Below are 16,217 nucleotides of genomic sequence, written 5' to 3'. Positions count from 1 at the left end.
AAACTGCAATCTGCCGAGTCATTCCTATCAAGGGGTAATCAAATGAAATAAGGTCAGAAGGTAAAACAATCCACGAACAAAGGCAAAGAAGAAGAAGGAAAAGAGCACCAACCAGCATTTGCTGCCTCCAACTCGGACACACGACGTTGAAGCGACACTGGATTCCAGCACGCAAGAGACGAAGCCACTTCTGGGACAGAAGCACCCTGCAATCTCAGCTGGCTGGCCATCCCATTCACTAAAGCCTGATGAGGAGAACAGATGAGTATAATGGCAACAGTTCATGCAATGTAGGGATCAAGCTACAATACAGCACAAATACCTGGAGGTTGGAGAAGAACGAAGGTATTCCCAAATCAGGAGAGATCAGTGGATAATCAGGTACAAGACCACCATCCGAAGCAGCTTGCAACGGATCAGTAGGAATCAGCTTAGTGCCTTCGACAGAGCCAAACGCCAGATCAGCGGGAACGCTGCCCTCTAAAGCAACTCCCTGACTCGGAATTTGGGCTACAACCATGCAGCCAGAGTGTGGAGGCGAACCCGCGTGAACGTCCATGGAAGTGCAGGAAAGAGACCCTGCTCGGGCACCCTCGGGGGCTGGGTAACCGTCGGCACTGCCCACTCGAGCCGGGTCATCTCCGGCAACACCCTCGGGGGCTGGGCAGTGACTTACATTCTTCGCCCGAGCTAAGTCATCCCTGGCGACATCCTCGGGGGCTGGACATGTGTCAGCACCATTCTTGGGGCCTAGGCTTTCTGCAGTAACCACCTCTAAGGTTGACAGGCCTTCAGCCACTTCCATGGGACCAGGACAATCCAAGTCAGCATCCTGACCCTCGAGATCGCGCTCTAAGGTCGACGAGGCACGGGATGACCTCAACCCAGCATCAAGCACGGCAGCGCAGATCTCTATTGCATCAACATCCACAGGCTCTGATAACAAATCCTCTGCGACCATATCCTCTAGAGTTTGATCAAAGTTGGCCAGGGACAGTTCTTGCAGACCAATAAGGGCAGACAAAGCAGGAGAAGGAACTCCACTACTTCCACCGCTGGCAATGAACTGCTGACTGTTTTTCCGAGTTAATGGAGTTTCATTTTCTTCCTCCTCATCTTCCACAGTAACAGCACAAACAGCATCCTCATTGGGGTCAGCAGCAGGCGGAGCACACCCATTGGGATCAATGTCAGCAAGGCCAGTTGCAGTCATTTCTTCAGCAGCAGGAGCTAAGGTACTGGCGTCCTCATCAAAACTGGATACTCGCCGGAGGCGTCTTCTCTTTTTCTTTTGCTCGTCAGCAGAAGGCTCAGGCTGACTGGTTCGGCTAGGACGCCTCGGGCGAGTACTGACAGGTTTCGGGACATCCAAAGTTGTATCAACCTCCGGGAGGGGCACCATCGCCAACGTACCATCAGGAGCAGCATCGGATGAATCCTCAGCTAACAGATCAAGCATGTCATTTATGTCGGCATCACTAGGGTTCAGAGGCACTTCAAAATAAACCTGCCGTTCATCATCTGGAATCTCCCCGAGCGAAGCAACCAAAGTACTGACTTCTTCATCAGAGGGTCGCACTCTAAGACCCAAATTGCTATCAGTCACGGGTGGATTGGACACAAAAAGGGTGAAAGCTTTGGGAGAAGGAAGGTTCCAAGCCGAGTAAGCCACTGGAGCACCAACGTTTGAGACTTTACCCCTGAGGATCATCTCAAGTCGGCTTACCAAGTCAACAGAAGGAATTCTCCTATTGGTAACTCGGGTTGAGTCGGCCAGCCCTCGATAAAGATATGCCGGATAAGCCCTGTCTTTCAGCGGCTGAATGTTCTTGAAAACAAAATCCGTGACCACAGCTTCAGCGGTCAGACCTCTCTCTTTCAGTAATCCGACTTCAGAAAGCAACATGTCTGCCTCGGCCACCTCTTGATCCGTGGGAAACTCAGTCCAACTCGGAGTACGAACGTCTGGCTGTCTTCCTGACCGGGAGGGGAGAGAATTTCCATAGTTATCAACTATAAACCACTCCAGACGCCAACCTTTAATACTGTCTTTGAGGGGTATTTCGAGATACTCGGTTTTCCGCCCACGACGCATCTCCAAACTGGCACCTCCGACCAACTGATGTTGCCCCCCGGCCATCCCAGGACGGCAGTGATACAGATACTTCCATAAACCAAAATGCGGCAGCACGCCGAGATAAGCTTCGCAAAGGTGAACGAAAATAGAGATTTGGAGAATGGAATTAGGGTTCAAATGAGTCAAGTTGATATGATAAAAATCAAGGAGGCCACGGAAAAAAGGAGATATGGGAAGGCCGAGGCCGCGGAGAAGGAAAGGAGCGTAAACTACTGACTCGTGGGTATCTTCGGTTGGGACGGTAGTCCCGTGGCAAACCCGCCAAGAACAGAGTTCCCGCGGAGGAAGAACCCCGATGGAGACAAGACGGAGGAGCTCAGCTTCGGAAATAACAGACGTATGGTTACCTGCGAAGGGTAACTAACTGTTGGGGTCGATTGCGGGGATCACAGCAGCAGACGAGTTCGCGGTTTTCCTCTTGGGCGCCATCTAGCTTCTCGCTGGCAAACAGAGTAGGAGGCGAGTGGCGGAGAAGATTCAGATGCGGAAATGCAAGAACTAGGGCACGGAAAGCAAAGGCGGCTAAAAGCGCGACTCTTAAGGGATATTCTTGAGCCAGATACCCTTTCAAAAAGTGCCCAGTCATCACCCGGCGGTTATTTCCGAAATCCCAGCATGCCACGTGGATATCCGACAGTTATTTCCAAGAAAGCCGATGTGCCACTTCATCACTCGGTTATTATCCTCAAAGTAACTCGTGAAGCTGGCTATCACTCGGCGTTGCCTCTAAAACGCCGACCACGTGTTCAATCACTCGGCGTTGCCTCTAAAACGCCGATGCCGACCTCCAATCACTCGGCGTGTCCTCTAACACGCCGACCACGTGTTCAGTCGCTCGGCATTACTTCTAAAATGTCGACGCCGACCTTCCATCACTCGGCGTTGCCTCTAAAACGCCGACCACGTGTCCAATCGCTCGGCGTTGCCTCTAAAATGCCGACGCCGACCTCCAATCACTCGGCGTGTCCTCTAACACGCCGACCACGTGTTCAATCGCTCGGCATTACTTCTAAAATGCCGACGCCGACCTTCCATCACTCGGCGTTGTTTCTAAAATGCCGACCTCGTGTCCAAATCGCTCGGCATTACTTCTAAAATGCCGATGTCGACCTTTAAACACTCGGCGTTGCCTCTATAACGCCAGGCTCGTATTCTGTCGCTCGGCATTACTTCTAAAATGCCGATGCCGACCTTCTATCGTTCGGCATTGCCTCTAAAACGCTGGTCTTGTGTTCGGTTGCTTGGTGTTACTTCTAAAACGCTGATGTCAACTTTCACATCGCTCGGCGTTGTTTCTACTATATCAAAAGAATCAGTCCAACATTCAGAAAAAGCAACAACGAGTCATCGAAAAGGGGGGGTCAATGACAATTCTTCATTAAAGGGAAGTTAATGAGTTTACAAACCAACTCTTCGCGAGTTGGTGCTTCCCTACTTCTACTCTACATTACTACTACTACTAAACTACACTAAGTACTACTACATTATTCTAACTATACTAATATCTAAAGACCAGTGGCGTTTAGCCACTGGCCCTGCTGCCGCTGCCCTTGCCGCCGCCGCCTCCGGTGCTGCCCACGCTGCTGCCGCCCTTGGTGCCGCCCTTGCCGCCGCTGCCTCCGCCGCCGTTGACGCCATCACCGTCGCCGTCGCCACCGTCGTCGTCGTCGTCGTCGTCGTCGTCGTCATCCTCGCCCTCGCCGCCGTCCGAGTCCTCCTCGTCCGAGGAAAACTCAGACTCATCCGAGCCCTCGAGCCCGGAGCGCTCGACGGCCCGGATGTACGTCCAGACCTCCGCCGCAAGCCCCTGGGAGTCGTCTGAGTCATCAGACGACTCACACAGGGGGATGGGAGCCGGAGACCCCTCGGACTCAGAGGAGAACTCCTCCTCTGAGTATTCCGAGTCACCAAACTCCTCCGATGGAGGAGTCGGCTCACGCTTGCGCTTGTTGTTCTTGCCCATGGCGGAGGCAAACAGAAGGGAGGAGAAGAAGGCAGTAAAGAGCAGCGAAGAGATGTGAAAAAACCAGAGAAGCAAAGGGGTTATTTATAGAGGGGAAAAGCAACCGCTCGCTTCCAACCGCGGTCGCTGAACAGTCGCAAGGCATTCAATAAGCACTCCCACCCATTTGAAGACACGTCAGACGGCGGACGCCGTTTCATGCAACACTACACCCATTGGGACTCCAGTCAACAGTGCAAAGGATATGATTACACTAGCCGTCCTATCGCATTACTACTCAGAAGCAGTCGGCTAAAACACTCAGCGTACCAAGCCGTCCCTTGCCCACACCCATTGGGGGGGGGACGCCCAGGAATTATCAGTATATTTTTCAAAACGGTCACATCCGTGCAGGACATGCAGTGAATACCTCAAGACAAAAATGAGATATCAGTAAGGATCAGAGGAAAGCCAAATATAGCCAGCAAAGTACAAGATATGGCCGACAGAAGCGACGTGAAGACTAGACGGAGAACGTCCGTCAAACGTCCAATCAATCGCAGAAGCAAATAAATTGCACCACCTAGCAAGATATGGATGGATTACAAACTCGGCTGCTAAAGACAAAATATATGCTGACCTCTGCAGCAAAGTTTTGATGACATAATGCTGACTTCCAAAGCATAATGCGAATAGTTTCATGCCAATTTTTTCAAGCAAAAGGAAGACCTTCGAATGGATTATCCTCAAAAAATCCATTTGAAAGTCGGGGGCTACACCCATTGGGTGCACCTCCGGTGCACCCCATGGAGTATCATTCTAAACCGATATAACGTCGACTTCTAAGGCATAGAGCAAGATTGAAAAGACCAATTCTCAACCGAGATGCAGGAGTGCGAATGGAGATAATCTTTGGGGAAGACCTTCGAGTAGATTATCTTCTAAAATCTACTCAAAGGTCGGGGGCTACACCCATTGGGTGCACCTCCGGAGCACCCAATGAAGTCCAGAATCTTACAATCCAAAATGCCGACCTCTAAGGCACAAGCACAAAACTAAACTTTGGTCGAACGAGTGATCAGAGCAAGAGAAGACAGCAGGGAGTCACTTCTTGGACCTTGGATCTCTGAGTTGATTACCTCTAAATCAACCCAAAGATCGGGGGCTTGTGGGGGATAGATATCCCCTGGGTCCACTAAAGAAGTAAAAGGCCTCACGAAAGGCCCAAGGGCCCAATAATTCGTAAGGTCGTTCTTTCGTGGGCCTGGGGGGAACAACCAGCAAGTGAGAACGATATGAGGCCAGATTGGTGCAAACCCGGATGGCCCACATCGTCAGGCAAGCGACTGCAACGGAGACCCGACTTTCCCGCGCTGGAGCTCCCATACAACGGAGCCGTGCGAGGATAAGTCGGCGAGGATCATGCGGGATAAACTCGAGAGGTTCACTATCTTTTAGTTACTTGTTGTTATCATATCCAAGTGTATTGCCCCACGGTCGAGTATATAAGGCCTAGGGGCACCCCTTCAGAACGATCGACCCTTTACTTAGCCACCCACGTCAACTCTCTGTATTCTCAATCCAGAGAGCCCTCTTGTAACCTCATTCACCAAGCATACTCATCAGGACGTAGGGTGTTACACATCTCTAAGCGGCCCGAACCTGTAAACCTTGTCCATTGTCCCTCGTGCGATCGGCACGAACCATTTTGCTACAGTTGTCGACACCGTCCTACTCCTAAAACACCTTGAGGGGTAACCCCGGGTGTGCGGTCGGACCCAAAACACCGACAGCGACGGCGCCGCACGCACGAGCTCCACTCCCGTGACCTCCTCCCCCACGACCTCATCCCGCCGACGCCTGCCTCGCGCTCCTCATCGACCGTCTCTCCCTCTCCTCCGTCGTTGCATCTCGCCTCTCGCGCACGCACAAAGGTGAGTCTCCCCTCCCCCGACTCACCCCTCTAGGTCTCTGATTCTTCTCGTCGGCGAGCAAGGACGGAGGAGCTGGCGGAGTCCTCAAGCTCGACCCACGACCAGAGGTGCAAGCGACGCTGTGGTTTGGGCTCTTCATTCGCGCATAGAAACGACGGCGGCGGTGGCGGCAGACAGGGGCGGATCTACGACCGGGGCTGCCTGGGCTGCAGCCCCGGTCGCGGCCCAGTACAAGCAGTGAAGCAGATGGCTCTCGCCTCCACTCCTCTAGCCGCCAGCCGTGTGGTGTACAGCCGTCAGCCGCCACTCACCCACTCCGCTCGCGTCTCCGGTTCTCGCGTCGTCTCCGTCCGCAAATCCGCCCTGGGTGTAGAGCCGCCAGTCGCCACTCGCCCTCTCCGCTCGGCGCTCGCCGTCTCCGGTTCTCGCGCCGTCTCCGTCTCAAGGAACGCTACGTCGCTAACCCTTTTTTCATTTCCGCTTCCGCCGCTCGCCCGCAGCCGCTCCGTTCGACCGTCCGTGCGACCGTGCCTCCCTCCCCTTCGTGGACCGCGTTCCCCTGCACGCTGCAGCCCTGCTCCGCCATCCGCCGGTCCGTCCCCTGCTCGGCTGCTCCGCTGCGGCGCTGCTTGCTCCCTGCTCGGACCGTCGGCTGCTCCTGCGCTCGACAACTCCCCAGCCGTCCTGCTGCTCGAGCTCGGGCGCTCGGCTGCTCCTGCTCGGATAGTCGGATTCCTCCAGCGGCCGTCGGCACCTGCTGCAGCGGTGCAGCCTGCAGATTTGGTCGGCAACTCGGCATCGACTGCTTCCTGTTCCCGGTAACTGGTTTCTGCTTTTGTTGATTCAGTGATTCCAGTGTAGCACACATCTGCAGTACGTGAAGTTGATTTATTCACTGACCATATATTTTTAAGTGGACTGTTCGTGGGGATTTTTTCCCATCGGATCCCCATATACCCGACGGGATGGAGACGGGGCAAATTTATAGACTTAGCTTAGTAGCCCCCCTCTTGTATCAATCCTGGATCCACCACTGGCGGCAGACCTACTCACTGTCGGTTGTCTTGGGTCTCTCCTTCGGCTCCAACGAAACCTCATCGGTTGAGGTGATTTCTTCCTCTTCTACCTGTGTCAGCGTGCTATTTCATTTAGTTTATGGTCGGTTGAGGTGATTTCTTCCTCTTCTGAGGTCTAGGGTTCTTGGATTCAGATTTTGGGCAAAGTTTGTACTTGTAGCTTTGTAGTTCATACTCTCTGTCGGCTCCCATTATTCTCTCTTAGTTTCTTACATTTTCACAGATTTATTAGAGATACACATTTTTCTATGTCATCAGTTGTCCGCTAAGAATGTTTGTTTGGTGATCCAGGTCAAGCGAGGATGTTGCTTAATATATCTCTCGTTACATGAAGCGTTTTTGTCCACACGCAGACAAATGAGACAACACTTTGAGCCTTCTTAACAAGGTAATATGTATTACCTGGATGACTGGAATGTAGGGAGTGTTTAGTGGTGAGTAGAGTGTGGGTTGCAAACTATATCGAATCACTCTGGTGCTTTTTGGGACACAAATATATGTATATGTGACGCCAATATTAACAAGTGTGCTTTTATGTGATGACTAATATATTAGTATTTTTATATAGTTCACTAAATGAAGCACAAAGAAATAAATTATAGTATGTTTCTAGCGCCCAAAGATACAATATCCATTATCAAATTAATTATATGCTTAGCATTCTACATTCTTATCCCATCACTACAAGTTGTTGGTACATTTGGTTACATGCCTTCAGAGTAAGTACTCAAGGTATCAACGCCAACTATGTTGTTCCGTTATTGAGTTCAGTTTACATGAATGTGCACACTCTCAAAATAATATCAGTATAGTTTGATAGACCAAACTGTTGCTTGTACAATTAGTAATTTAATACCAAAGAGTTGTCTGATTGATAGGTATGCTTGATATGGTGAGGCTTCTCCTAAGGTGGATGTCTACGCTTTTGGTATAGTCTTGTATGAACTTCTTTCAACCAAAGAACATCATAATTTGTTAATGCACAAGGTTTGTTTTATTTGGTAATTTATCCATCTCATCAGCTTTCACGGGGCTCGGCGGTGGGGGCGGGGTCGTCGCCGTGCTCCTGGTGCTCCTCGCGTCCCCCACTGCCGTGCTGGGCCAGCGATCCTGGCATGGAGATCGTGGGCGGAGACCCGCAAGGCCGCGAACGCCGACCTCGAGGAGGCGGACTTCTTGGTATAGCGCGTTGGGAGTGCTGGAGGGTGCGCACTACCTCACAACTGGCAAGTTGGAGGTGCTTTCGGAGCAGGAGTTCGTCAACTGCGACCACGAGGTGAAGTGTCCTTTCCTTTCCCTCCCTCCCTCATGTGTGTAGCTTTCCATGTGTTGATTCAAGATTTGCATCTCAAGTAGGGTCAGTGCACAAAACGTTTGTGTTGGCTTATAGCTGCTTAGCAATAGTTTTGAATTAGCTGATCGAGTTTGACCTTGGAAGCTATGTGATCTGCTGTGCTGACCGATTCTATTTTAACTTGCTTCGTTCACTTCAGGTTCACAAAAATGATTTAGTAGCCTAAGAAATTATCCGATTTAGACCATCTCAGTTACCTTGAGAAACTTAGTTGAGCTCTTTGACAAAATCACAATTTTGTTTGAGCAAATCTCAGTACTTATATAGTCATGTTTCAATTACGTTGCTTCTTTTTATTGTCTAATAGTGTGCCATAGTAACTGCATCTAATAATTTCTTCTGCAACAAATGATTTAGTTACATTTTTGTGCCATGCCTGCATATTTTTAAACAGCATAAACTGGGATAATCTTTAAGCATAACCACCTTTACCTTCAATTCATTAATGGCGTGTTCTCTTTCATCTGATATCCTGATGAGTGTACATCTTCATCTGATCTCCCGATGCTGCTACATTAGTTTTTTGTTGTGGATTTAGATATCTGGTGTCTCTAATTAGGAGCTGTTGGATATCATCCAATAATCTTGCACAGCGAGATCGAAGCTATTTAGTAAGCTGTCTATTTTTTTCTTATTTCTCTATGTTCTTTCGTACTGTTATTAACTGTGGTGTGGGCTCATTGATTATATTCTTAGTTGGGTGATGAGCAGAATCAGTTTGAGTCAATTGGTTTATATGAGTGTCATGATCATCTTATTAATCTTCAGAAACTTAGTTGGGCTCTTTGACAAAATCTCGATTGCATACTTTTGTTCTTTTTCAGTTGTTTATTACTTATTAAAATCTTTCATTTGTAGGTAAACTGAAACTGTCGCTGCAACAATTCTTCTTGTGATCGTTGCTCCTTGCCAATTCATCGATCTGAGGTATGGAATATTTCAACATGGGCCCTGATGCATAGTTATCCTCTGGCACTGCTATTCCTCTGGCACGCTCCACAACCTCCACTTCTCTCGGTTGAGGGCGCAATAATGAAGATAAATAGTGACCATGTTGCAGTTTATCGACGTCGCCCAGATCGACTCCATTGCCTCTCACCATCTCCAAAATTTGTGGCCGAGCGCTCGCCAACACCAGAGCTGCAGGGGTTCCTCGTCGCCTCAACCACCCACACCTTTCTCCATCGGCGCGACGGCTTCAGAGCCTTCTCCAAAATCTGTGGCAGAGCGCTCACCGATGCCAGAGCCACAGTGCTTCCTCGCCGCCTCAAAATCGGTTTGGTTTTAGTTTCATTTCACGTCAAAGGTTGTCATGACATTTATTCATCGTTTGATAAATATGTTGAAGTCGAACATCTAGAGGATGATAACAAGTGTAACGAACCATCTTTTATGGTTCGTTAAGATAAAAGGCCAGAGCATGGACATGACACAAGGTGATGGTGATGCAGCTACGTCGATCATGAGTATGTCATCATGCTTATCTACTTCTTCGATCATGAGTATATTTTGCTATTTCCACACAAGTTGATGGTGATGTAGCTACAAAGCTTGTGGGGTTTTCAAATATTCTGAACTCTGATCTCAACAATTAAAAGAGCTAACGATTCTGCCAACATTCAGAGATCACAGTTCCATGGGAATTTTGTTAGACAAAAAATAAAACCACATGTTCTCTCTCCATGATCTGATAGGTGGCACTTATTCTTCCAAAAACTGGTAGCTCTGCCATTACCTAATACCTACTGCAGTAGCTCTGCCTTTTAGATATATATGCCTAATCTTCAGTAGATCATTCCACACAGGAGAGATTTTTTTATTATTTTGCTTAAGATGAGAAACAACTCGCTTCTTTAATTGTGTACAGTTTCCTATCAAATTCCCTTCCCATTTTCCATCACCACTTGCAAAGGAGACTAATATTCATTCTTCTCAAATCTTTGACCCATAAACCCCCTTTCTCTTTGGGTTTAGTAATCTTGATCCACTTGATTAAATGTTACCTTTTCTTTCAACCAACCAATTTTGCTGTGAAAAGGAAAAAAGAAAAAAAGGTTTGGTTAATTCTGTCATGCTCCTTGATATGGTTCTATAACATATTTCTGCAATGCTCCTTACTTTGATGCCGCACTGTATCTGCAGCACTGTATTTTCAGCACAACTAAAGAGAACATAGTAGTCCCTGCCATTGAAACATTGCTAATGTCTATTTGTTGTTATAATGTCCAAACAGATCTTAGTGCCAACGTCTTCTGTGAAAGGAGGCAGCATATCAATTGGAGGTTCTCTTCAGCTTCTTGGTTTCTGCACCTTTGAGGCATGTGTTGGCATATTCTGGCCGTCAATCATGAAGATGAGATCTCAGTACATTCCTGAGGAAGCGAGAAGCACAATCATGAACTTCTTCCGCATACCACTCAACTTATTTGTTTGTGTGGTGCTTTACATCGTAAGGAGTCATTCCCTCTCCCAACTACTATGTTCTCTTTAGTTGTGCTGGCAAAAATTATATAGAAATATCAGCACACAAGTAACGATTTGCTTGTGGACATGGTCTTTGCAGGTGAATGCATTCCCTATCACTGTCATGTTTGGGATGTGTTCTATCTTCCTCTTCATGGCAAGCAACTTCGTGATGATTTGATGACCATGCTCATTGCCTGGTCATGAGACTTCTGTAGCAATCTTGGCATGGGCATTTTATATTCTATCCAAAGCATGCTATATTAGTATCCAAAGCTCGCTCTGTAGTAACTTATAATATCCAATGCAGTGGTGTTTTTTATATTGTCTTCGTAACTTACATGTAGCTTAATATTTGTGTATTTGATTTGATCTCACCATCTTATAGTAGATGATGATGAGAAACCTCAGCATATAGACACACTTCCTAGATTAATATTGAGTTTTATGGTTAGTTGTAGTAACCTTTTAAACCATAGTTCCTAGACTTATCTTGATCAATACATGTGGTGTTTTTTCATTTTCAGTGTTTCCATTTTCTCTCGCTACTGCTTCAGCCACCTTTCCTACCCATCTCATACCAGCTTTACATTACTACAATTTTTTCTTCATCAAATCCTTTTTGGGAGGCTTGGAAAGGTAATTTAGTACATAAATGTTGTGCTTTTAAAATGATTGATGCATATTTCTGTTGTGGTTTTTTTCTAGACTTCAGTTGATCATTTTATATGAGTCATTTAAAAGCATAGTAAAAGCTTCCATAGGTTTAATCCTATGAAACAATCTATTTTAGACTAGCATCTTACTTCCTTTGATAATTAAAGAAGGGACAAAAAAATCCTGCTCATCTCATCCTTAAGTTTGATGTTTGCTATTCGTGTTGAACATAGTTCTACTATGCAAGTAATTCACCTACATTGCACTCCTTTATGCCCATTTTTGGGAACACTAGGATGGTTATTGAGAATAGTCTAGAACAAAGGACACTTCAATTTTGAATGTATGTGTCAATTTTGAATCTCCGTTTGCAGGGAAGGGTGCTCCCAGCCCCCGTCGTGCCCCTCGGCCCCTCCCAACCCTCGTCGTCGTAACGGAGGTATATTCTGCCCTGAATAAAATGATTTCTGTTGTATTGTACTTACACATGTTTTTATAAGGATGTAAGGAGGGCCCAAAACCTCGCCCCAAATCGACGCAGACCTACCATCGATGCGCATTTGGGTGTTCGCTTAATCGTCCTATTTAAATCAGCAGGGTGCTGCGACAAGCCAGCAGATGAGCATGGCGATCCCGCTGGAGCAGTCCATCACGCCGGTGCTTCAGGACTTTATGAATCTCAACATATTCTATCTACCAGTGTATTACTGTGGAGGTGAGGAGTATAGCTCAAAGTATGATCTGCTCCTCTTCTATGCTATCCTTCTCCGCTCCCCTCATGCTCCACCTTGACTTGTATGTGCTAGCCGAAGATAGTTGTGAACTGAGCACTCAAGCCAAACCAGGTTGTAGCAACCTGGCCTTTGGATTGAATCTTCTGCTCAACTGAAATTTCTTGCAAATTGCTATTGTTCTCAGCCAATAGAAGGTTCGTAGGATGTCTGGTTAACTGGTGTAATGATGTTCAGGCTCCCTTTTAATGTGTTCACCTATATTTCTATATTTGTGTTCGATGTGTACATGGCCTTTGGTAAAACTGTGCTTCAGTACAGTTTTTTTGTTGTGGGGTTTGTTCTGCAACTATAAAATGTGGTTGAGAAAAAATGACATTTGTTTTTTTTTGTATCAAATAGACTGGTGGTTTCAAAAAGTCACTGGTTTGGGTTGGTGTACTACTTTCTGTGTGCATTGTTGCCCCCCACAATGCCACTTCAATACATACAATACAACTGATGATGCGCCACACGTTACCCCCTTTTTTCAGTGCCGAAGGATCTGAAGTATGCTGACTCTCATGAATGGGTGAAAGTGGAGGGTGATTCAGCAACCGTGGGGATTACTGACTATGCCCAGGTTAGCACGTTCATATTTCTATTGATGTGAGTTTAGAGTGTGAGGCAATACTAGGTGTTAGTGTTAGGCCCTCCATGTGTTAGGTTGTCTGGTGCTGTAGTTCTCATCTACACTGATATGCATACTGCATCCAATCTGTTGCCAAGACATCAAGTTCTAATATATTTTATCATGTTCAGTATGCATATGTTAGTGAAGGGCAGGCTTATAGTGTAGTAGTGAAAGCTGAGAGCTGCCTTACTGAGTCACCAGGTCACTGGTTTCAAGTGGCCTCTCTGCATTTGTGCCTCCTCCAGCACTAGGTCTCGTCTTTTCAGTATACATATGTGAGGCTTGCCTCGGTTTATCGCTTCCCTAGACTCCACTCATGTGGGAGCCCTCATCACTAGGTCTGTCCAGTATACAACATTAGGGTTTGCATTGCTTAAAATTGTTTATTGCTTTTGGTGTCCAGCGTGCTTTGGGTGAGCTTGTTTATGTGGAGCTACCAGAAGTTGGCATCAGTGTATCCCAGGGAAAGACCTTTGCTGCTCTTGAGAGTGTGAAGGCAGCCAGCGATACCTATTCACCAGTGTCTAGAGAGGTGGTTGAAGTGAACGAGAAACTAAGTGACTTGCCTGGATTGGTAAGTGTTGCAACTCATATTAGCCAGAACTCATCTGAAAATAAACTTTCGTGGGTACATTAGTCAATGATTATCATTTCTGGTTAGGTGAATACAAGTCCATATGAGAAGGGATGGCTTATCAAGGTCAAGCTCAGCAATTCAGGTGAGCTCAATTCGCTCATGGATGATGATAAGTACTCGAAATTCTGCGAAGGCAACCATTGAAGAAATCAGAGTGTCTTCTGAAGACCAGGACCTGTTTTTCAAGCTTTATCACTGGTTATGGTCTGGAGACCAGCTGTGACAAATTGGCAAGGTTCATCACAAGGAATAAATGTTAGGATTTGCCAATCCTACAAGGGCATGGGAAATCCAAGTTTGTGTTGTCAATGACGTGGTCATATTTGATATTTATTTGTAGTTGTAATCTCGTGAATTCCTTCTTTTTTCTTAAAAATGACTCTTTTTGATTCCTCTATGCAATTTTTTTATCTGATGCCTCTAGGGTAATCCTTTATGGTTTCCTCTTTATCTTTTGGTTTGCATTTTTTACTCTGTTCATATAAATAGATTGGTTTAGCTAGACTGCATATTCCAAAAAAGAAAAAAAAATTACAATAACTGATTTACTGGGCATAGTATAACTTAGCTAATTTAAAATGATCCTGAGACTTTGTTTTGCCTTTCTCACTGTTTGATATGCATACCTGAATTTGGACTTCTGTTCAGCAATGGGCAGCCACAAATGAAGGCAGTTCTCTTCTGGACAGTATGACTAAAGCAATTGATGAGGTCAGGATTCACTTATAATGTTTGGTCTGGAAGTTGTATAATCCTATTTTATGTTTACACCTTGTGTTTCAGGTTATCAAAATCAAAGAGTGTGACATCTACAGCTATAATCCAGACTCTGATGCAGATCCAGTTCTTGAGAAAGGGGCCATGTATGTTCGAGCAAACTAAGATAGGATTGTGATGGTTAGCTTATGCATCTGAATCGTCACTCTAACACGGATACCAACCTTTTTGTTGTAGATGGTCGTTCAACTACTACTTCTACAATAGGAAGCTAAAGCGAGTCGTGAGCTTTCGATGTTACTGCACTAGGTAGGTGCTTGCTTTGCTTCTAGCTGCAAGGTTCTAACATGGAACACAAGATACTCAATAACGAGTTAATGACATAATTCTTTGTTTGGCGCAGCAAATTATCAGGAGATGACTTAACCGGTGTTGCGTCTGATGGTGAAGAGGAAGATGCCTTGATTGACATGGACATATGACTGACCGTGTTCTGCTAGCTACCTGATGTGCGTATAATATAGAGCATGTATGCTCATTCCTGGTAGCAAACATGGGACTCATGCGTTTATACATAGAGATTGCACCATCAGATATCCTGATTCGCTAAAAAGGTATTTCCAATGTCAAAAAATTTGCAAGAAATACCAAACTCTTCCAAGTGGGAATTCAAAGATCAAAAGAATATTTAAATTATACATCGACTGATAAATGCACGCAGTGTTTAGTGAATCTTATGACAATTCAATTCTTGATTTGGATTGGAACATCTTTTGAATGTGGGAATTCAACCTTAGTTTGTATATATGTTGTGAAAAAGCTACTGAGATGTTTGATGTAAAAAAGAGCTACTGAGATGTTTGGTTCAAACTATTGTGAGTTGACCACTTAAACAAACTATATATTATGTATTTTGTTTAACTATATCTCTTAATCAATATATCTAATTTAAAAACCGATTTCTCGTATAGGTTAATTTTTTTAATTTTTTTATTAAAAATATTTTTATTTCATTTATTATAACATTTATTTAATTTTAGTTTCTATTTGCCATCTCTGTTTATTAATATAACGAATTTGAATAAGCAACAAAAATAAGGTCTTAAGTTGTTTTAAAATTTGTACTTAAAAAGTTGTTTTTTTAAATAGCTGCAGAAATTAAGTTTCTTTGGTTTAGCTTCTGCTTTTTTAAGAAGAAGATTTCAAAATTTAAATCAAACACACTCTTTATGTCGATAGTTCTGGAACAAGCAGAAATCAAAGCCAATCAATGGCATTTGGAGCACTGCACCTTCAGCTAATACGTTAGACGAAAAATATCTAGAACCGTGAAAGAATTTCTACAAATTTGTCTGTTGATTTGTTGAATTATGATACACTCAGAACTCCGCATCACATCCCAATAATCTCTACTACTTATCCCGCAAAGCCCATTCTCATTCTCATTCCCCCGTACAACCCACGTATAGCTAAAATTAAAAAAAACACACATGTCCAAAGCCAATCAATGGCATTTGCAGCACTGCACCTTCAGCTAATATGTTAGATGAAAAATATCTAGAACCGTGAAAGAATTTCTACAAATTTGTCTGTTGATTTGTTGAATTATGATACACTCAGAACTCCGCATCACATCCCAATAATCTCTACTACTTAGAGCAACTCCAAAACGATGTTAAAATTTTTACCCCAAAAACTGATTATTAAGAGTAGTCTAAAAAGTTTTAAAAGTGAATAATGATGAGTACTCCAACAGTTACTCTAAATGTGACATGTGGCGCAATCTGTACAGTTGTCGGGAGGTTGTGGATGATCCGATACATTGATGAATGGATTGGGAAGGGATGAAACACACCAAAATATGAGGGAGAGGAGGTTGTGGATGCGGGATACCAA

General features: G+C 45.4%; 2 protein-coding genes and 1 long non-coding RNA gene across 4 annotated transcripts; all 3 read left to right on the top strand.

Moving 5' to 3' along the window:
• Nucleotides 1–8,278: 8,278 nt before the first annotated feature.
• Nucleotides 8,279–9,595, top strand: LOC103637920 (uncharacterized). 2 transcript variants are annotated; one of them, XR_002265956.2, is made up of 3 exons: nucleotides 8,279–8,365; nucleotides 9,302–9,370; nucleotides 9,504–9,595. It is a non-coding gene; the product is annotated as an uncharacterized lncRNA (long non-coding RNA). The 2 variants fall into 2 exon arrangements; XR_002265957.2 differs by lacking the exon at nucleotides 8,279–8,365 and adding an exon at nucleotides 8,852–9,054.
• A 2,592-nt stretch (nucleotides 9,596–12,187) lies between these two features.
• Nucleotides 12,188–14,006, top strand: LOC109943263 (glycine cleavage system H protein 2, mitochondrial). Its single transcript, XM_020546164.3, has 4 exons — nucleotides 12,188–12,278; nucleotides 12,828–12,916; nucleotides 13,371–13,541; nucleotides 13,629–14,006. The coding sequence occupies exons 1-4, from the start codon at nucleotides 12,188–12,190 to the stop codon at nucleotides 13,746–13,748; spliced, it is 471 nt and encodes a 156-aa protein (XP_020401753.1). The 3' UTR covers nucleotides 13,749–14,006.
• Nucleotides 14,007–14,011: 5 nt separating this feature from the next.
• On the top strand, nucleotides 14,012–14,874 carry LOC100284033 (MAF1 repressor of RNA polymerase III transcription; the record flags this gene model as incomplete). The annotated part of the gene is given in 5 exon segments (NM_001156931.1): nucleotides 14,012–14,029; nucleotides 14,253–14,315; nucleotides 14,388–14,467; nucleotides 14,559–14,630; nucleotides 14,725–14,874. Coding segments are annotated over 5 exon segments (312 nt in total), but the record flags the coding sequence as incomplete, so codon positions are not given.
• Nucleotides 14,875–16,217: the final 1,343 nt, after the last annotated feature.

This window comes from Zea mays, chromosome 1, assembly GCF_902167145.1.
Source record: "Zea mays cultivar B73 chromosome 1, Zm-B73-REFERENCE-NAM-5.0, whole genome shotgun sequence".
Taxonomy (NCBI): domain Eukaryota; kingdom Viridiplantae; phylum Streptophyta; class Magnoliopsida; order Poales; family Poaceae; genus Zea; species Zea mays.
This window is presented reverse-complemented; position numbering and strand designations above follow the sequence as displayed.